Source organism: Rhinolophus sinicus, linkage group LG07, assembly GCF_036562045.2.
Source record: "Rhinolophus sinicus isolate RSC01 linkage group LG07, ASM3656204v1, whole genome shotgun sequence".
Lineage (NCBI taxonomy): Eukaryota > Metazoa > Chordata > Mammalia > Chiroptera > Rhinolophidae > Rhinolophus > Rhinolophus sinicus.
This window is the reverse complement of record NC_133757.1, coordinates 42,967,936-42,990,679: the sequence shown is the minus strand read 5'-3', so window position 1 is coordinate 42,990,679 and position 22,744 is coordinate 42,967,936. Positions and strand designations below refer to the sequence as shown.

Sequence of the window (22,744 nt, the reverse complement as noted above, 5' to 3'; positions counted from 1 at the left end):
GGATTATTCATTATGAATTTGTACCAACTGGACAAAAAGTTAACCAAGTTTACTTTCTGGAAGTGCTGAAAAGGCTGAGTGAACAAGTTAGACGACCTGAACTTTTCGCCAACAATTTGTGGCTCTTACATCATTACAATGCAACAGCTCACATGGCACTGTCTGTGAGGGAGTTTTCAGCCAGTAAACAGATAATTGTATAGGAACACCCTCCCTACTCACCTGATCTGGCCCCCAATCACTTCTTTCTTTACCCAAAGATAAAGGAAATATTGAAAGGAAGATATTTTGATGACATTCAGGACATCAAGGGTAATACGATGACAGCTCTAATGGCCATTCCAGAAAAAGAGTTCCAAAATTGCTTTGAAGGATGGACTAAGCACTGGCGCATACCTTCCCAAGGGGAGTACTTTGAAGGTGACCATAGTGATATTCAGCAATGAGGTATGTAGCACTTTTTATAGGATGAGTTCGCAAGCTTAATTGTGGGGCCTCATATATTAAAAAGTCACATTATGAGGAAAGCCTATGCATCATTATCATTTCACTCAAGTTCTTCTAATTCAACTGAAAATTCTGCAAGGGTATGGATTTGGAGATGTGACCAGAGGGTTGCAGGTTTTACTTGTCCAAAAGACGTAAAAACGTACTCTTAAAAGGGCAAACTCTGGAGCCTCTTTTCCAGCTTCCCATGTCCACAACTTCCATTTTAGTGACAAACAGAGCCTACTCTTATTAATAGTAATAATAATTATCAACTTTTTGCTATGCTACTGGCTTTGTGTTAAGCACTTAATTTGCACTATCCCATTAGTCCTTAATCCTTACACACACACACACACACACACACACACACAGTCATGTGGGGTGTCATGTGGGGTCTCAGCTCCCACTCCCCACACAAGAACGCAGGACATGGTGAGGCCAAAAAGGAACACCCACAAAGCCATAGATAGGGGAGTCATACCACTATATTCTTGCTGGCTGCTGGGTTGGAGACAGAGGGAGCAAATATCCACCAGTACCCCAACAAAGGGTCTTCCTGCACCCCAGATCGCTGGCGGCCAGGCGAGACGCACACAGGAAGTAGTAGCCACAGAATGTGCAATCCCACGTCCACTTTTCTGCCTACCAACCAACCAGTGCAGTCACGGCAGTTATATCAGTGGCTAATTGGCCAACTGGTTACACCTGATGGCCAATCAGTCACAGCTGATTGGCCATCTACTACTGGAGCCAGCACCTTTCCAGTGAGGCCAGGAGCCTGGAAACTGCTCTCTGGGACTCTGTCCCCCCTCCCCCCCTCACACACACACATGCTATAGGTAAAGTTACATTTTTAAATGGTGAAACTGAAGCACCAGGCACCAAGAGGTAAAGTAACTTGCCACAAGATCACAGAAGTAAGCAATATTATTTGAACACTGTATCCTGAGCATTTAAAACCCTGTATTCTTTTGATTGTTCTCAATGAAGATAGGCAGTCCTTGGGAGAGGAAACACTAAAGATTATTCAGCTTCAGCTGGTGACTAAGGTGGGATCAGAGCCCATTCGTGCACTTGGCCCCTACCGGGAAGATTTCCGATAAGTTGAAGAAAGCTGTGAGTAGGGCTGCTTATTTTATTTTGGCGGAGAATATGTGATGACTGGGGCTGTCAGATGAAAAAGGGCCAACATCTTTTAACATTTTCCTATCGGTTGTAATTTTTTTTTTCTTTAAATATATGCCCCCCTCCCCCGTTCTCTAAATTGTCACAAAACATTTGTGCAATGACGCGGGGTGTTGACACCCTTAAATGAAAATCTAAGGACAACTTGGATGAAGGACAACTTTTAAATATGAACACCGTCTGCCCTCGTCTTGATTAAACAAATCGAATGTAAACTATTTGTTCTGATCCGAGCATCCAATAGACGCAGGCTCTTGGAAACAGCCCTGACTCCTTGGCAAACACTGTTGCTTAACGAGACGTCAAACTCCTACGTGCAAATGTCGGAGGGGCGTGCCAGCCTCCCGGCCAGACGCAGGCTTCTCCGACAAACTCAAGTTTTGGAGAAAGTCTAGAGGTCATAGGTTGCTCCTCCCTCTCCCGGTTAAGGACTGGGTGAGGGGAGAGAGGAAGAGGAGCAAGACTCGCCGTCTGGCCTCGCCTCGTCGGGGATCACGCCCTTCGCAGTCCCGGGAAGGTACTCCTTAGCGCAGGAGCCCAGGGCAGGCTGGGGGAATTCCGCACTCAAAATCCCGCACCGTCAGCGGGCCTCCCCACCTCCCACCCCAGGAAACTTGCCCGCCTGTCCCTCCTCCCCTTCACCACCTCCTGGGGACTTGGTTGTAAATTCCCACTGAGTGGGGCGGCCTCAGTGACGGGGCGGGGCGAGGCACTGGCAAAGCCCCAGCACCCTGCACCCAACCGCCTCCTGCCCCCCTACCCCGGCACCGCATCTCCCGCGCGTCTCTAGCCTTCCTCTACCATCCCAACACACTGTCTCTAGTCCCCTGACCGCGGCCCCAGCACCCCCAAACCCAACTCTTCCCCCACCCTTCGCTGGTCCATTTCAAGCCCCCGGGGCGTCTCCCCAGTTTGGACCCCTGCTGTCTGGCTGCAGGGAGGAGTCGCAGCCGCGGTAGCCCCGCCCTTCGGGTTCTTGTACCCCCCCCCCTTGAACATCTGGGTGCGGGGGTTAGAGTTCCAGATGTGGCTGGCTCCTGGGCGGCCAGATGTGCGCGCTCTCCCCCCAAGGCCTGGCGGACGGTGGCTCTGAGCGGACGCGTGGGAGGGGCTGGGAGTTTTCCCTCTGAGCTGACTTAAAAGCCGGCCGGACCTCAACCTCCTAGGCGCTTGGCTTTGGCTTCTCAGCACTCCAGAACGCACTGCCAGAACGAAAAGTTTTCAACCCAGACCCCACCCCACTGCCGAACAGCCCTCGGAGGTTCTCAAACCAGCAGGGAAAATAGAGCAGCTCTACAGGACTGCCCACAGAAAAACCTTATGTTTTGACCATGCGTCCCTAGTCCGTGGGACTCCATGTGCGCAGCCAGCAAACCCCAGGTGTTTGGGGAGAAGTTACAGTAGGGTTGCATTTGGTGCTTGCCCTAAAGCGCTCTTTCACCGGTTATGGATTCCTTTTTTGAAGTTGGAGGTCATATTCCACCCGATACAGGCAGTTTGGGGCGGGAGAAAAGCCCAGTGAATCCTGTGACTCAACCCCCTTGGAATGTGCCTGGAATAATAATGGAGACTTAAAAGGTTTTTATGGCCGAGGTAGCTGGTGAAGGAGACGACTCCTGCGCCTGCAGTTGGCGGACGGCCGAGGGGGGCAGTATTGCCTTTTGCAGTGCTGCTGCGCCTAGCAAACAGGACAAAAATAGTCAGAGCATCTGGTTTAAATCAACCAAAAAGTATTTCTATCGGCTTAACCCACCACCCTACAGAACTGACAGAACGGGACAAGCCAAATATATTCCCAGTACTCTTTTAACACTCTAGTACTACCCGAACCCAATCACATTTTACCGCTGGGATTTCTAAGAGTACTAACATACAACTGTCATTTTATAGATGTTGAAAATTAAACTTCCTTTTCTAAGGTTGTGTGTGGGCATGTGCTCAAGCCATTACATTTGCAAGCAGCTCTCTGAATATGTGGCCTTTTTGAAAAAGGTATCATCTTTTGAACTGTGAGGCCCTAGAATAGTTAAAAACAAGAGAGGCCAACATATGCGTTGCTTACACTACTAAATATATAGCTGCATTTCCCTCCCTTAACGCCCTATTCAGAATTCCAAAGGCAAGTTGGAACAAAAGGAAAACGTGTCTGAGTGTAAAGAGAAAACTTGTGCCAAGAATTACAGTCACAGGGTAAATAACCTTGTTTTCTCCTTCACCAGTGGCCGCTACCAAACCCGTTCTTGGAAGGTGGCCAACAGTCTGTCTGGTGGAGGGTGCTGCTAATTAGAGAGAGCCCATAAACCTCTCTGTCAAAGAGGGCATATGACCTTCCCTTCAAGTCTAAACAATAAAGCTGGGGAAATGCAGACTTCACTCCACGCTGGCTGCCCTGCGGATTCCCTAAATAGGAACAGGAGGAAGGCCAGGCTTAAGAGGTTACCATAGCTCTGCTCTCACACTTTGAGGAATCAGTCACTCCACTTCCCAGTAGAACTTGTTTCAATTACTCTATACAGTCTATTTAAAGGAAGGAGAGCAGCTTGCAGGGAGAACTCATTGTCTAATCTAAATGAGGAAGCAATTACTTGCTGCAGTCTAAAGCGCTTTGAGACTGTGGGTCAAATATCAACCAGATCTCATGTAACTTTACTTTGCACTTTGGAAGACACATCCTTTTAATGACAATTCATGTCCCTGTGTTTCTGAAACTCCTTTTTCTATTAAGTTTACAAAATTAAGTTTTCCCCCTCCTCAGCCTTCAAAGTCTTTTCTAATTTTACCATTTGTTATTGCAAGGTAAAGACCACAAACTTTTCTGTACATTGCTTAACGTTAAATATTTTAAAAATACTTTGTTTGCATTTTTTAATGAGCATCTTCTCAGAATATAGCAAAATAGAGTTCCCCAGATCTTCCCTTCTTTGTCTAATTTACCTCCCCGGGAGCCCCCTGCGAGCTTTAATTTTACACATGTTGTAAACTATAAATAATCCAGTTCTACTTTGCTAGAACATATGGAAACTGTCACCTGCTATATATCCTAACTGTACTTGCTTTCAACTTAAAGAATGAATGAACTTCATCTCCTGGGTAAAGAGGCATTTGGCCCCTTTTTGTGTGTTTTATTAGTTAAAACCCAGTATGGAACAACACACCAGAATTCTTGTTGTCAACAGAGCACATAAAAGGGTTTACAAGGTGTGGTTTGAAGGGAGGAAGCCACGGAGCAAATGCTGGTGGGAAAGCTAAGAAGGAAGGAAAGTACTTCCCAAGGATACGCCTTCTGTTTAAGCTACATCCTCTCTTCAAATCTTTTCCTGTTTGTCTTAACCCATAATTGATAATAAATTTTGTCTTTATTTTTCCTATTCATTTAAAAGCATCCTTTCCTTACTGAAGCTACTCTTAGAGTGGAATTTATTATTAACTTCAAGTGACTTGAAAACTTCACTGTTTAATCATCTGATAAAGAATTGGAAATTTCTGGATAATACATATATGATAAACACATCTCTGTGAGCTGTTTAAGTATTCTGTGATTGCCAAGATAACCAAGTGGACTGGAATTAACAACAGAGTCTGAACCCATAATTGTTGTGGCTGGGTCCCAGGTTGGTCACTGTTGAGTCTTGTTTTCTCTATCTTGAAAATAGGGATGATACCTCTTTCCAAAGTGTGAAAACCAGCTGATACACAAATGGTAGTATCACAACCAAATACAAGGAGCATCACAAGCCTTATAAGGTACAATTCTTCCTCTTCCAAATAAACCATATGCCACAACATTCCTTTTCTAAGATAAACCAATAATATCCAAGATTTGTAATTTCTACATACCAAATTAGCCAAACAACTTATATTTTAGAGTAAATAGAGTTTCCTTCAGAATTTAAGAATACGGCAATGGTTAATTTTGTGTCACCTAGGTAGGCCACAGCCCTCATACATTTGGTCAAACATTAATCTAGCTGTTACCATGAAGGCATTTTTTAGACGAGATTAACAATTAAATCAGTAGACTTTCAATAAAGTATATTACTCTAAATGGGGGTGGGCCTCATGTAGGTCTTATGAGGGAATTATTGCAGAATACCTTTGGACTGGAGCTGTGACACTATCTTCCCTTGATCTCCAGGCAGCTGTCCTGCCCTGCAGATTTGAGACTTGCCAGTCTCCATAATTGTATGAGCCAGTTCTTTAAAATCAATCCATCAATCAATGTCTCTATATGCATATATACCATGTGCCACACAAAGATGTTTTGGTCAATTACAGAGCCCACGTACAAAGGTGGTCTCATAGGTTATAACGGAGCTGAAAAATTCCTATCACCTAGTGACTCGTCACCGGCGTGAAGTCATAGCGCAATGCACAAACTCACGTGTTTGTGGTGATGCTGGTGTAAACAAACTACTGCACTGCCAGTTGTATAAAAGTATAGCACATATAATAATGTGTGGTACGTAATACTTGATAATAGTAACGAACAACCAGGTTACGAATTTATGTACTTGCTATACTATGCTATTAATCTATTTTAGAGTTTCTACTTAAAAAAAAATGTTTGTTGTAAAACTGTATGCTGTCCAGTAGCAGCCTCATACATCTCATGCTGAGTTTCGATTGCATCATTCTCTCTTGTGCTTGATTTAATCTCATGTTGTTTTGTACAGTAACATGCTGCACAGGCTTGTAGCCTAGGAGCCTAGGTGTGTAGTAGGCTATATACCAGGGGTGTCCAAACTTTTTTCAACGTTTTTCACCAAGGGCCATATGCGGTAAAATACACAAACAGCCGGGCCACTCACTCGAGGTGAAGTACGTATTGCCTCACCTGGTTTATTTAACTAAATATATTTTTGGAATTTGCTGCGGGCCAATTAACAATGGATCATGGGCCACAGTTGGCCCACGGGCCAGTTTGGACACCCCTGCTATATACCATCTGGGTTTAAGTGCACTCTATGTAATGTTCACACAGTGACGAAATTGCCTGAGGAGGCCTTTCTCAGAACACTCAAATTATAAAGCAGTGCAAGACTGTATATAGCAGATCCTCGAATAACATTTTGTTCAAGGTTGTTTTAACCTTGATGAGAAAAAAAAGATTCTCAGCGGAACCACTGTCTATATGGAGTTGGCATAGTTTCCCCATGTCTGTGTGGGTTCTCTGAGGTCTTCAGTTTTCTGCCACCTCCCAAAGCAGGTGAGGTGAACTGGAATGTGTAAGTTGACCCCGTCTGAGTGTGGGTGTGGGCGCATCCTGTGATGGAAGGGCATCCTGTACAGGGCTGGTTCCCACCAGGAGAGGCTCCAGCCGCCCATGACTGTGAATTGGAATCAGCGGGTTAGAAGAGAATTATCTTGTTTTTATCACTGTTTCTTAAATGTATGTATGGCTCATATTTCAAAGTGTTGAGTCTTTATTTAGAAGTTTGGTGATGTTTTTATGACCGGAAATATGACATAGGAAGTTAACTCTTGTTTCTATCAATTAGCCTGTGGTAAAATTGGTATCGTTATACATCATTTTGCTTAAAGTCAAAGTTTCCAAGAACCTATTGATGGTATTAAGAACACACACACACACACACACACACACACGCACACACACTCTCTGTCTCTCTCTATTGGTTCCATTTCTCTGGAGAATTATGACTAATACAGATACCTACTGTTGACTCCTGGCACTATCATGATCTATTGTGGCACTCAAATTTAGAGTAACTTAAATTAGGTCTAACATTCCAAAGGGGGGAAAATTTTCCACATATACCCTAAATTCTTTCCTGGTACTTTGAGATAGCATCATGTCAAAACACATAATCAGCCAGATATTCTAAGTCTTTTCACTACCCTTTTCCAAATTGCAACATTAAACAATACTTGGAAGAGAAAATCTTCGATTTCCAAGGCTCATTTACAAAACCATATGCTCCTGTTTTTCACCTCCATTCTCTCTTCACCCCTTCTCTTTTGGTATTTCCCAAACATACTAGTTGAAAAGATAAGAAACTGTGACAGTTCTATGGGATTGAAGGTAAAAAGTTACCGTGAAAAATCTTTAAGACTACAAAAAATGTAGTAATGTTTTAAGCAATTCCACGTTAAGTAAAAGTTATAACCTGAGTACTCCAGGTGAGAGATGATGATGGCTTAAACGAAAGAAGTTAGAGATGAGGTGAATTTGAAGTTGGTTAAATTCAGGACATATTTTGAAGATAGCCAAAGGATTTACTAATGTATTGGATGTAAGAGGTAAAGGAAAGAAGGAATCCAAGGATTAAAAGAAAGAAAAAAAACTGCTTTGAGAGAAACAAAATAAATTATTTAATAACCATGAAAAAAATCCCAGGATTAATATTAAAATAATCCAAACATTTGGTAAGAGTGAAATTGCTTTTATTAAAGCAAGAATTATTTTTCTTAAAATGTTATGCTATCGTACTTGGATATAGGCATTGCATTGTGCAGAAACATAACAGTGCTACTGTACACAGTAGAGGCACTCAAGGAATATTTTTGAATGCAAAAAAATTGATGCTGACTTGATTTGCACATGCCAAAATACCATACTTTCATTTTTCTTTCTCCTTCCTATTGCTCTTATTCTAGAATTGCCAAGTAAGCAAAGGGTAAACAAGGTGATTTTCCTGCTTTTGTTGAGTACAATCTTTTAGTATCCTACACTTATAGACAATTATCAATCTTGTGCTTTAGAATTTCAATTCAAAGCATTATCTTATACAAAGCAATTTTTAAAAACATTACCAAAACCAGACTACAAGGAGAGTGCTTCAAGGCTAGAATATTGATGGGTAGGTAAAAGGGCAGAATGTTTTCCAAGGAACAATGAATCTGTTCCTGACATGATTTTTGTTCCATGAATCTCTTTCTCAAGAACAGTGAACCACAAAAAGGGATAATAAAAGACTGGAAAAAATGCCGCAGTTCATATATCCATGTATTCTTTAGAATTTTATTTAAATTTCTAATGTCTTTGGATCATCACAAGGATATATACCTCCTAATAAAAATGGAAATATAACTCCATTTTGAAATATTTTATCACACATTATATGTCATAATGAAGTAACACAAAGAAACTTTTTGACACGCAGGATTTCTCTCTAAAGCTTAAATGTGAGGCAGACGTCTGACTTTAAAACAGATGGAACCCCAGAACATTTCCAGGGTACATAAAACTGAATTTTGTGTTTTATTTTAAGTCTGAGACAGAGAACCAATACAAATGTAGTAGAGATGGCTAGGGCTTCTCTACTAATTGTTTTTTCCTATCTTTTCTAACATCCAAATATAACAATTTAGTATTTCCTGTAATCTTATGGATGAGCATTCCAGAATGTACATGATTTTTATCAATCTGTTCTGTGACTTGTAATCTTAAGTGTGTGCATATGTTGTCTATTATTTAATCGAAACAACTTAATAATAAATAATTATCAATTTATGGAACCCAACATATGTACTTTGACACAAGGGAAAAAATAGCCATTGTCACTAATAAAACGAGTTTATTTTATATTACAATTTTCAAAAAACACATTTGTAAAATTACCCCCATACTAGGCCTAAAGATAGCCTTACAAAGAGATAAAAAATTGCAAAATTGCTTTATCTTAACTATTAAAGTACATAGATTTAAAAGATGTCAGAAGAGAAAATGTTAATTCATGGTCAATGTTTAAAGAATCAATACACATTAAATCTGTAGGATACTATAGAAGATTAAACCGTAAAAACATTTAGAGAAAACAGCTGTACTTTCCCTTCAGAAAGCTTTGCTCTTAAATGATGTTTACCAAGAAATATACATTGTATACCACATTAACAATAATCTTCTCAAAATTTACTTCGTAGCTTTGCAAATCAATTAGCCTACATAGGAGAAAACAGGAAATTGCTTTTCAATACATACTGACTCCTTAATTTTCCTGATAAAAGAAAAGCAGAATAAAAATTTAGTTCACTCCTATTAAAAATACAAAGTACTGATATTTAAGACAGTGTTGTATTATTTTTAACAACATAAAAGTTCAAGCATTCCAGAAGCATAAACTGTGTTATTTTAAAAAAAGAAAGAAAACATTATTTGTCTAACCAATGCCTTACAGAAATTTGGAATATTTACATGCTTTATAACACTGTAGAAATCTTTGGTGGTGACATATGGATTAAGTTCCCTGAAAACACTTTAATAATTTTGTTCCATCAATCTGTGTAGTCAAGTATTTATAATTAGTAATGCTGGCGGTATCATTTTCTAGCCAAATCCACATACATATAGTAAAGTGTGTGGAGGAAATCTTATGCAGGACCTAGGTGGGTTTACATAATTAATTACTTAGCAATCAGGCTTATTTCTGGTTCATTTTTATACCAGAAAAAAATATGGTACACTAAAGAATAGATCAATTCTTACAAACACACTTTGGAAAGAGTTAATATTCATGAACAAGTTGAATGTATATGTAATAAAATAAAACAATGGCTACAATTTCTGGATAAACTTCAACAGCTACCAAAATAGTGCCCTAACTAGGCTTGTGCAGCATCTGATAACCTTTCACCAAGTGGTGGTGGTAAGAAAGAAAGGCACTGAGGTCTAAGGATAAATTTACCTCTTTAAAAAGCAGTAGACTTAAAAGCAGAGAAACAAAAAATGATCTGCTCTACCTTAAAAGAAACAAAAATGTATAAGCTTAGACGAAGTTCAAAGGAAAGGGTGTGCTAAAACATACATAAGAGAAAAGCAAAATTTAAGAAATGTATGAAAAAGAGAGAAAGGAAATGATAGAACAGCAAAATGACATCATGGTGTATAACGATGTGACAGGAGCAATATTTCAGAGGAAGCATTTTAAGTGGGAAGAGACACAATTAAACAGAGGACTTGCATTACCTTTTTGAAACGGGTATCTTTGGTGAATCGTTCTGATTCTATAAGTGGAGAGAATACATAATTCCTCCAATTTAGAAAAGTGTTTATGAGTTTACTATGATTAAAGAGTAGGTACAATAATGAGATTAAACTTGAAAAAAATAAAATGGTGCAAATCAGCCCCCATAGGTAATGCTTTCGCTACAAAGTCACTTACATGACCTTGTCAGGCAATCTGAGATGGCACTGCCTTCAGGCAGGAAAGACAAGCATGGCATATATGGTAAGTCTAGGACTACGCAAGATAGATAAAACTCTCTTCCAAGAGTTTATAATCAGAATTCATAGGAATTTTGAACACAAATTAAAGAGTCTTTCCAGAAACTAAGAGGCTAAAAATTCATCAAGGTAAAAGTAGATGAAGATACTCATAGAAATAAACCTTGGGAGAAAAAAGTTGAATAAATTTTTACTTGGTGTTATATTATCAAGAATCTGAGATAATCTAGAAAATATTTTAAGACTAGTCTCGGAGAAATGTCAGAATTATACTAAGGTACTCCTGAGTAAATATTCTGTTCTCTGCCAACACTCTGAGGAGTTTCTGTCCTCAATACACACTGCCAGCTGGCTTCATTTCTTAAAAGGTAGAAAAGTCAAAGATCTCACAAATCTCTGTTATTGTTTTTTCATTTGGACAAACAAGTAGAATCATCAAGTAAATTACCTGAACAAGTATAATCGTACAAATTTCATTACTGATCACTAAACCATCACCAGAAATGTACTGATTTGGAGTTTATAATAGCCAGCAAAGCAACCTAAAAATGCCTCAAAGTGCAGTAACTCAAATAATCTTGGATTAAAAAAATGATATTTTCCTAAACTTCTAATATGGTCAGATTAATATCTGTATTTTGCATCAGGATCTATCTTCAGGAAATTATTCCCAAGAAGGGAAGTAATTCAAATGATTTTAGTTAATGGCAGATTTATAAATCAGCAGCACATATAAGTGCCAAAATTGTGAATGGATTGGCTGTTGGATTGGCTGTATATTCATGAATTAGAAGAGACCTAAGTGCTATACTGATCTCTGACTGTATTTCACAAAAGCTACCACTTTCAAAAGGTGAAAATGTAACCAGTGTTAACAAAAGCATGCTCAGTTCAACTACAATGTACAGATAAATACCAAAAACTGGTTAATGTTTAAAATCATTTCTTATTTGTAAAGAAGATAATTAAAAATAGCTAGAATTGAACAATTAACTGTATTTTAATATTAATATATTTTAAGATTTAAAATCAAGCAAATTTAACAAATGCAACCCACAGGAGAAGAGATGATGTAATTCGAGGCATAAATTTGACATGTCAGAATATGACAAATAATATAGTGTTAAAAATACTTAAAATGTACAGTCGTAAAATAAGTAAACAATTTTCAAGTGTGCAAAACTAGTCAGGAATAAAAGTGCTATGTGGATACCTGGTTTTCAAATATTTGTTTTGAAAACTTTCAGTTGATGGTGGAAAAACTATAAAGTATTAAAAAAGTAAAAATTTAAAGAATATATCAAACATACGTTATCTTACATTAGGCCCCTGTCCTCTCACTACTGGATCAGAGGCCTATTTCATTATTATCCTCATGTGATAGTTATAACATAAATGGAGGTAAACAATACAGTATCACAAAGTCCGATGTATCTTGAACCATAAAAAGACTCTTTTCAAGTATACTGTGGGTTTGTGCTTCCTCCTATATCCCACACCCTCCATATTGTTGATGAATTTGAAAAGACCTAACACAATTTTCTATTCTATTATATACACATGCTTTGAATAACTACCTTTAATAGTCAAGATTTGAAAGTAATTGTTAAAGTATTTAAATTGATGGAAGTAAACCCTATCACTGCCACTGCCACAATTTAAACAATTATTTTATTGAGTAAATCCTGAATATATAATGTTAGGAAAAAAACTGATGTATCAGCCTTTGTCTTGGGACACTTGAAGTGTACATGACTAAAAATACACCTGTGGTCTCTTCTTCACTTTATACTTTAGTGACCCATACCGCACCTGAAGAGAGAAATGTATTATTACAAATTAGATGATTACTTTTTGAAATTATATAGGATTTAATAGTTCATAATCACAGTAATAATTTTTTAACTTTTCTGATATAAAGAATCAATTATCCTATAACTGTGTACTCAAAAGACGACAATACGTATGTACTAAAAAAATATAGTTGGTTCTATATTGAATATGCTGCAGATTATTATCACTCATAACAAAAACATTAACTGGTATTATTTATGCTTTGCTTGGCAAATGTCAATGAACATTGCTCACAATAACCGAAGGCCATTCCCTGGACTCCTTCACTGCTTTCTGGGCACAAAGACAATATGTAATTATAGATAAACTTTTACTATTAAATCCTCATTAAATAGTAGGTTTGGTTCAAAGCAAAAGTATGTAGTTAATTTTGTTAGTTGCTTTTTTTGCTTATGTGTAGGGATGGCACTGGGTATTCATGACAACCATCTGATGTGCTACGTTTGAATACCATTTTCTACTTATAGTGGAAGACTAGGAATTTACCGCTTTCTAAACTTCCATAGATCCTAGTACATCTGATCTCAGTAAAGAATTTTAAATATAACTGTGGCTCTACCATTCCAATCCTTCATTTATGGATCACTAATATTCTGAATGATCATGCAGCAGGGAAATCCCTTAATACTAATCATTAGGGAAACAATTCTATAATTGACTAACCTCTTTGCGGCCTTTCACGGTTTTCACAGATCTCATGCTTTGCGATCTTCGAAGGCCTTTGTGTGTTAACATCTCATCATCTGAATATGGCCCTTCTGCTTCTTCATCTGTTTTCTCATCTCCGTCTTTCAGTGAAATTCCATAACCTAAATGAGTCGACAAAACCGGCATGTTTTGGTAAAAAGATACCAGTCAGTACCGCCTCTTAACTCTATTTGCAGTTCTCTGCATGGTCTGCATTTGCCAGATTACTCCTCTCCCTTTCTCGTCTGGAATGTGCCTCCCCACCCTCCATCATTAATCTTTGCGCACTGAAGTATTCTATATGAAGCTCATAACCGATTTCTTCCAGGAAGCTTTCCCTGACCATTCCTATTTTCACTATGCATTTTTTCAAAATAATTTATTTTGGGGGGAGGTAACGCATTTATCTTGTTGAAAAATCAAAGAATATATAGTGAAAAGTCTCTTCCCTCCCTTTCTCCTTTTCATAAATTCTACATAACCTAAGCAAGTATGTTTAGTTTCATTTGCACCTTTGACTTTAATTAGGAATTAAGGGTTTCCCCACCCGTGTCCAACTTTTTGTCAAGACTGGGAATGGTAGGGTGAAATTAAGGAGTCATGTAAGACCCAAAGGGGCTAGAATTTTGGACAAGTCCACTGGGGGCAGGTGATAGAGATGTTAAACCAACCCTGTTGCAGCTGCTGAGATAAAACACAGCCAGACAGGCTACAGTAATTAGAAACATCACACAGGCTATGATGACAGATAATAGTTAAAGAAAATAGCCAGCATCAGGAAAGGCAGGAAGAGATTGTGGGGGCGTGCTAACAGGCTGCTATGCGTAGCTACAAAGACTTAACATTGGCCAATAGCAAACATCCAGGCAGTCAGGCTGGTTATTGTCAGGAAGCTAAGAGCATCCTGACACTGGGATTCAGGGACAAGAACACTTCTATTCTTGAAGAGGTTCTCAAACTTCAGCACATTATTAAGAGTTACCTGGAAAACGTGTTAGTAGTTAATATGCAGGTTGCTGGGCCTGGGGTGAACTCTATCTACATTTCTAACAAGTTCCCAGGTGATGCTTATGCTACTGGTCCAGGGCCCACACTTTGAAAATCACTGCATGGATGGAGCAAGAGAGGGGCCCAAGTCTAAGGCAACCAGAGTACTAGGCAGGTTATAAAGACAGGGCCTTACAACGCCCTGTTAAGTTTCAAATTCTCCCTTAGTAAAGATAAGGAACATAAAGACTTCAATCTTAAGGTGAGAAAAAAGTAGCAGGTTTTCTAGGCTCAGAGGGAGCAAGGGATGGGCTTCTTACATGTGAAGAAAAATATACTAAATAAATATTTATTAATCTGCTCTCCCAGGCCATGAATAACATGAGACTCACTAAGTAAACCACGAAGGGCTGTTAATAAGCTTCTTAGTCTCAGAATAAGGTAAACATCTTTGTATAATAAGCAAGTACATAATTCAGTAAATATCTCTGTATACTAAGCTAGTACAATTTTATGTTGCCAGACTTCTAGGCTAGAAATTAGGAAGGATTCGGGAGTAGAAACTGAGTACTCAGGCCAAGATCCTTTGTTTTCCTGCAATAGCTCAAGGAAGTGTCCTAAGGAGAAGGGATAGCATGTGCAAAGACCCTAGGGCAGAAGGGAGCACAACGGCTGGGAAGAACTGTCAGGCCAGTGTGGCCGGGGAGCGGATGGGATTAGCAGTCTTGGGAAAACGCTCCTGTGCAGTATGAAGTGGGGAAAAATATGTACATATAGAAACAAAGGAAAAACATGAAAAATGAAATGATTGCATGTCTTGGAAGTAGGCTTTTAGGTGATTTAAAATTCCTTTTTCCTTTTTCTTTACTTTGCCAAATTTTTATTTTCAAAATTGTATTTACTTCTATAATTAGGGAAAATAAATCAGAAAAAATCTTTTTAGGGTGTCATTTCTAGATTTTTCTCTATTGCTGTTGCTTATACAATATTCCTGACCCCAATATAATGAAACTAAGGTGAAACAGAGAATGAGGAATCAAGGAGAGAGTCAGAAAGGAAGCAACTGTGACCAGAAAGTTCTCTAAGGCCACAGATGAAGCCTAAGACTACAGTGCAACAAACATGGCTCTTGCTATTTTAATTGCCTCTCATTTTATATGATGAGGAATTGGAATTTCATTCAAAAGATGATTATATAGTATAAATCTTATTTCTGTGTTTCCTAATTTCAGTTAAAAAGTCTCATTAGCTTTCTAATTATGGTTTCAGGAAAAGTGATGGCTCGATTCATTAATCCACAAGTATTTTTAAAATTTTACTGTGTGTGAGGCAGTGTACTAACTTACGGGGATAGTCATGAAAATGAGACAGCTATCATTTTCCTAAGAAACTTAACAGTCCAATAGGACAAACAGACTCTACTGGACATTACAATCCTATAATAGATGCTATATCTAGAAGATAATGACAAGGTGCTATGGGAGCAAACAGTAAGAGAATTAACTCAGCCTGGGGGGTGGGCGGAAGTGGGTCATGAGAGAAGACTCTGGAAGCTGTGACTAAGCCAAATCCTGAAAGGCTCATGAATCTATATAGCCAGCCCATGATGCAGTGGGAGAACAGGGCTGGGAAGCTAACAGACCACATGCCACTGAGTTTGGACTTCATCAGAGAGCAATGGGGGGCCAGTAAGCAGAAGATGACATGATTAGATTTGGGTTCTTTAGAGGCTTCTTCTTGCACTTTGGAGAATGAATCAGAAGTGGATGAGACTGCAAGCAGGGGGGTTATTGTAGTATGGCAGGTCAGAAATGACGAAGTCCAAGGAGTGAGGACAGAGAAAGTACCAAATCTGGGATCTATTCAGAGGTGAAATCAATAAATTTAACTCCACAACTTAGTAAACCAACCCCTGCATCAAAAACAGAGTAGTCGAGTCAAATATCCTCACTAAAATACGCAGTTTCTATTCCACTTAATACCTGGAAATGAGTATGTATGAAAATTCTGCTGTGATGGTGGACAGTATTAGTCAAAGTTATCCAAGTTATGAGTATGTTTTCTTATCTGATTAGGTGGTGAGATAGATGAGAGATGATGAATAGGTTTCTCAGCCAATGCCGACTGTGAACCAGTTGAGCTCTCTGGGGCACTATGTGTAGTGGATTCTGAGCCAGCATGAGAAGTGGCCTGAGCAATGTCTGCCACCAAGGGCATAGGACTGGGGAGTAGGCCTGTCATCTATTTGCCATCTTTGACTAAAGCATCTCTAAAGTCCCTTCCTGCTCAAATTATTTAAATTCAAGGGTCCAGCCCAACTGTCTCACTACGGGTAGACTCTTTATAAATTAAAATTAAAAAGAGAAAAGAGTAAGAATTAGCTTAGGAACCTTGGAAATAGCATTTCTGTCATTGAGCATGTAGCTTTTAAGATGTAATTTAATCTCAAGTTTCCATTTATCTACAAAATAAGGATAGAATACTTAATCTGCATAGTCATCTGAAGGATTAAATATGTAAAACAAAAAATGAATAATCTCTTTATGCACTGATATTGAAACTGAACATCGAACCACTTTTAATATGGGAGCAGAAGGTTCTTTTCAGGAAAAATATTTCCCTGATCAAAGTGTGATGTTCTTTCAAGAGATGTGAACATTGTGTTGAAGGTATACCTTTTCCTACAAAAAAGCATATGGAGGAGCTCTTCTTTTCTGATAGTGACAACATACAGATTTGAATAATGTCATCAAAGCAGGACTTCTCTGTGTGTTTTTTTTTTAATTGAAGATCATTGGGATGACAATTGACTTCTCTTGATCAACTTCAAGCTGCTCAGAGGAGGCCATGATGAGTTTTCAAAAGGGACCCACTTTACCACATATTTGCTTGTGAAAACAGTCAGAGCTTCTGAGGTAATTGTATTGTTCATATAAAGCAGACAATAGGCCTTGCAATGTGAATGTAATTTCTACTCTTAAAAACTTATTAATCTTGGAAGTAAATGAAATAGAAAAGTAGTCATGATAAAAAAAAATGAGTACCTTAATTATTTTTCAAAAGGAAGAGTACTGTTGCTTTATTTCTGATTGAGTAATAGGTTCATTTAAAACAAAAAACACACTAAAATCCTACTACTCAGAGCTAAACACTTATCATTAGTAATATCCTTCCAGACTCTCAACTATATATATACATTTGAAAAATAACTTTACATATATTAATCGTTTTATCTATTATGCCTCTGTAGTGTATGATGATAACACACATAATATTTTATTATTATCATTCATTCCCCCACAATCTGGTTATGTCAGTAAGTATAGACGAACATCATTATTTTTCAGGGCTGATAAACCACCTTCCTTTTGCTTTATCATTTCTCCTAGGCATTTGGTTTGTTGCAATATTTTGTTCCTATAAACTAGATGAACATTCCTGTACATGTATCTTTGAACACTTGGCTGATTATTTTTTTATGATATATTCCTAGAAGTTTCTTGCTGCGTTAAAGAGAATATATTCTGATAATTATTGCCAGATTCTCATCCAAAAGGATTATTCCACTTTAAACTCTCATAGAAAGTATATGAGACTGTTTCCGAACATGCTTACTGTGGTGGTTTTGAAACATGTCCACAAATTCTGACACTTTTCTCCTTCCCTTAAATCTAGAAGGCCTTCATAGGTACCCGCCTTCACAAACTGCCATAGGGTGGAAATGATGCTCCATAACTTTACCTCTTTCTCTCGGGACCCTGGCTCTGGGAGCCTTCAGCTGCTAGCTGAGAAGTCCAGTGACCCTTAGAGACCACATAGAGACACAGAGAGAGAGAGATGCCGAAGAAGTCCCAACTGTTTTAGCCACCAGTTGTTTGAATTTTTCTAGCTCAAACACCAGACATGAGTGAAGAAGGCTTTGAGACTGACTCCAGCCCCAGCTGCTGTCTGACTGTAGCTGCATAAGACCAAGAGCAAGAACTGCCTCACCGAGCCCAGTCATCCCCAGATTCATGAGCAAAATACAGAAATAACTGTGATTTTTTTAAACCACTGTTTGGAACTCGTTTATTACACAGCAACAGACAGCTAGAACAGTTACCAACACAGAGCACTATTAATTAAAAAAATTTTTTTGCCAATCTAGTGAGCAAAAATTACTATTGTTACTATTTTAATTTATTACTTCTTTGACTATGAGGCTAAACATCTTTTTCATGTATTAACTGGTCAGCTGTAGTCTTTGGCAGAATTGACAATTGGCTTGTAAGGGTTTGTAGATTGTTAAAATCTGAACCCTTTGCCTATAACATATAATGAGACTATTTCTTGTAGTTTGTAGTTTGCCGTTTTTTATCTGTGGAGTTTCTTTTTCCCCTTATATGGTAGTTTTACATTTTGTTGTTTTTTTTAATATAGAAAAATCTCTCAAACTTTGCCTTTGTTTTCTGGTTTTGATGTCATGCTTAAAAAGTTTGATCTGCTGTAGGAGAATAAAAATATACACAGGAATTTACTACTATATTGTTTAATTTCTTACATTTCAGTCTTAATCTTTTATGAATTATTTTGTGGGTGGTCAGTTGGCTCAGTGGTTAAAGTGCAGTGCTCATAACACCAGGGTCACCAGTTCAATTCCCACATAGGCCAGTGAGCTGCATCCTACACAACTAGATTAAAAACAATGACTTGACTTAGAGCTGATAGGTCTTGGAAAAACACATTGTTCCCCAATAGAAAAAAAAAATCTTAAAACAAAAAGAATTATTTTGATCGAAGATTTGAGGTAGAGGTATAACTTCATTCCCTATCCCACCTTCTAAGGCTAGAAGTTATCCTAGCACCACTTATTAACCTGCCTTTTCCCTACCAATCGGAAAGGCTCCAGTTCTCATTTTATAAATTTTCATGTATATCTGGACTTGTGTCTATCTCTACCCTATTATTATCTTCTTTTCACCTATACCTCTCCTGGAAACATACTACTTAATTAAAAATATTGTCAAGAGAAAAAGTTTAAAGTTTTTTCTTATGAAAAGCTCAGAATATATACTATTCTGTAGGAAAGCTTGGCAGAGCAATGCTTATTACAATTTTAATTTCATAACTGAACAAGTACTTTCTTGTACTGCTTCCACTTCATATTTTTATAAATCTTCAGTTATTTTAATTCCATGTCTTGAACTTTAACAAAAGAAATAGTACCTCCTATCTTAAAATAGTTTAGTCACACCATTTTAAATAGATGAATACCATAATAATAGTGTTAAGGATTTTCCTATTTATAATCCTGTTTTCATTTCATAATTGGAATATAATTGTTAACCAATTGAAAGGTATAATTATGAATAAACTGCTGATAAAGGACTCAGATAAATGGTCCAAATCAACAAAATACATACAGCAGACCCCCATAATCACAATTAGTATACCTAATTTTTAAATGCACATTTAAAAAATGCCTATATTAAGAACTACTTTTACATTATTTATGTATTAAGAATGATGGTTCAAAGTTCAGTGGTTCCTCATTCTTAAAGATATTACTACTTTAATCCATGGCCCATGCTTAATTAGTATCTCTTAGATAATAGCTACCAATTTTTGTAAAGTTATTCATTCTAGGGAGAACTTAGAATCAAGAAAGTTCACTATTTTTTCCTCTATAAGAAGGGATTGCTATTTTTATGTTTCAAATTGGTTTTAATTATAAGGGATGCTTTTCAATTTCCCTCAAAAGAAAACTTTCAGCTAAAAACAAAGATCAAGTAGCCTTGTACCTTATGGACTTAATAACACATTAATAAGACATATCCTGAAGATCTTAGTTCTCAGTTAAGTCTTAAACTTTCTTATATGTGATAAAATAACTAAGGAACTATGTCTTTTTACTTATGTGTCTATGTCTAAGAGTTATTTATTGACATTTAGAACCCATCAATTATGACACGCTCATGACTTACGTTAGAATATACCTACAAGTTAGCTCTTGAACTGGAATACATGCAATTTCAACACATTTTCCATTGGAGTAATCCTATTTTCAAAATGAGTCACCTTTTGTCACCCACTTAAAACTTTTTATCTTGTGAGTTAATATCCGTATTTGTTCACAGCACTTATAGTAAAGAATGTCTAACTATAAAACTACTTAGATGTCACTACATAGTTGAAGTAGAAAGAGTGTTGACCACAGGTCAGAACTAGTACTGGTGGTGGGGAGGTGATGGGAACCACACCCACTGCTTCTAAAAATTCATGACAGCACAAAAAGCTATCGCTACTTTCTTACTTGGATTATTCTCCAGAGTCAACAAAAGGCAAGCACTAACTTTATCTAGAGAAAACTTAGAGAAAAAGAACTACAGTTAAGTGTGAAACTCAAAAATATAAGCTTAAAAGTAAATTTTGTCTACCAAATCAGTTATCAGGTACCCATCTTGACTCAAAAATCTCACTTGTGAAAAATAATATATTAAAACAAACAAGCACACCTGATGATTCACTGGAGGCTGGCTTGCTTTTCTTTTTTGTTTCTGGCAGAGGCTGGTATGGTCTTTGTCCCACATGCTCATCCCCTTGGATAGCTGTTAGATCGTGCATACTGAAACTCCGTAACCGCTCCGTTATTGCCCCTTGGCTCTATTTAACAGAGAAGTGATAGATCCAAAAAAAAAAAAAAAAAAAATACACTTTAAAACATTTAATACGCTTCTACTGAACTTTCCCCCAACATTCGGTCATGAAGCTTATTCATTTCATTATGAAACTTTCAGAATTATATAGTAGACACTTATAGTCATTTACATTTTGCTATATTTTCTTTATCACATATATACCATTGATCCATCCCTCAAACCATTTTTAATGCATTTCAAAGTGAGTCATAGACACGAGTACATTCCACCCCCAAACATTTCAGCTTTATATTTAATTTTCAAGTGTAAAAAGTGTACGATGAGTTTACCCTCAGAGTAAACAGCACACATAATTTTGGTCTCTCCTAAAACTGGCACTTGGGGCTTAAGTTTATGATTTAAGAAGAACTTTTTAATGTAAAAGAGAGACTGTTTTAAGCTAAACTAAGCCAGGAGTGGTAATGACTCTACCTAGAACAGCGTAAATACACTGAAGAGCCAAAGAATCTTGGATACAAAACAATATTCAGTTAATAAATTCACTATCTGGCAAGGCACAGCTACTATTACTACTAAGTCATATTAAAGCTTTTACAATATGGTAGACTGAGCATATGTGGGTATTTGAATTTAAATTAACTAAAATTAAATAAACTAAGAAATCAGTTCTTTAAATGCATTAGCCACATTTCAGTGGCTACTGTACTGGACAATGCAGACACAGAACATTGCTATCACTGGAGAAAGCTCAATGATTTTCATCACTGCACAGCTTTGAAAGGGCCATTTCTGAACTTTTCAGACATAATTAGATTTCCTCTCAAGGTATAAAGCGTTATAAAGAGAAAAAAATAATTCCTAAATTTACTCACTTAGAAAATTTGCATAGCATACAGATGACTCATTTCTTATTTATAGCTGTATTAAAAACTATTCTAATGTTTTTAACACTTATTTCTTCTTCTCACACATGCCAATTTATGATTGCCTCTAGTTATAAAGTTACCATAGAAACTCATCCATAATGGTTTACCTCTAAATCGCAAAGCCTACAGCATTACAAACATTCGAACATTGCTGCTAACATGTATTCTACCCTGAAGAAATAGGTCTTGATTCATGAGTCTTGATTCAGCTACTCTGAGTTAGTGATATGCTGTGTTGAAACCAAATGCCATTACCCCACTTAAGCTTTGTACTCCTATCATATCTTTTTTAACTGTGAAAAGGAATTCCTTAATTAAAGGGTTTATATCATGAATAAAAATAACTGGGTTTCACACATCTTTAAACATTCTTGGCATGGTTTAATTCATTATGCTTTCTTCCTCTTTATCAGGTATCATTTACTTGTTAAACAGATGGGTGACAGAAGACTTCAGAGACACACTAAAAGGAAGTGACCAGTGCTCATCTGAAAAAACAAATGCCTTGTTTTCTCAGAACTGTCTTTTTTTTTTTCATTTTCTTTATCTCACCTTTGTATTTCTCAGAAATTCTTTTCACCTACAGAGAGATAAATGATAAATGGCATATACATCCATGATACCCTCTACTAGACTAAGGTACAATTTTCAAGGCTGGCTATTAACTCCCCAAACCCTCCCACTCAAAGTACATCTCAGAATGCAAATGAGTCCAAGTGCCATTGAATCAGTCCAACTTTGTATCATCTACAAACTTTGGTATCTTTAACAAGTATAATCAGCTAATTCCTTAGGGC

At 37.6% G+C, this 22,744-nt stretch overlaps 1 protein-coding gene and 1 long non-coding RNA gene across 2 annotated transcripts in view; one reads left to right on the top strand and one right to left on the bottom strand.

Annotated features, from left to right (window-relative positions):
- Window positions 1–2,046: 2,046 nt before the first annotated feature.
- Window positions 2,047–22,744, top strand: part of LOC141572936 (uncharacterized) — a 30,112-nt gene continuing 9,414 nt past the window's right edge. Inside the window, exons 1-2 of the long non-coding RNA XR_012498508.1 lie at window positions 2,047–2,191; window positions 5,328–5,418. This is a non-coding gene — a long non-coding RNA (uncharacterized LOC141572936). The remainder of the gene's footprint in view (window positions 2,192–5,327; window positions 5,419–22,744) is intronic.
- REEP3 (receptor accessory protein 3) overlaps window positions 9,190–22,744 on the bottom strand; it is an 81,292-nt gene continuing 67,737 nt past the window's right edge. The window contains exons 6-8 of the mRNA XM_019731789.2: window positions 20,878–21,025; window positions 13,373–13,518; window positions 9,190–12,667 (exon numbers count right to left, since the gene is read on the bottom strand). Of these exons, the coding sequence (XP_019587348.1) occupies window positions 12,611–12,667; window positions 13,373–13,518; window positions 20,878–21,025 (351 nt within the window). The 3' untranslated portion in view covers window positions 9,190–12,610. The remainder of the gene's footprint in view (window positions 12,668–13,372; window positions 13,519–20,877; window positions 21,026–22,744) is intronic.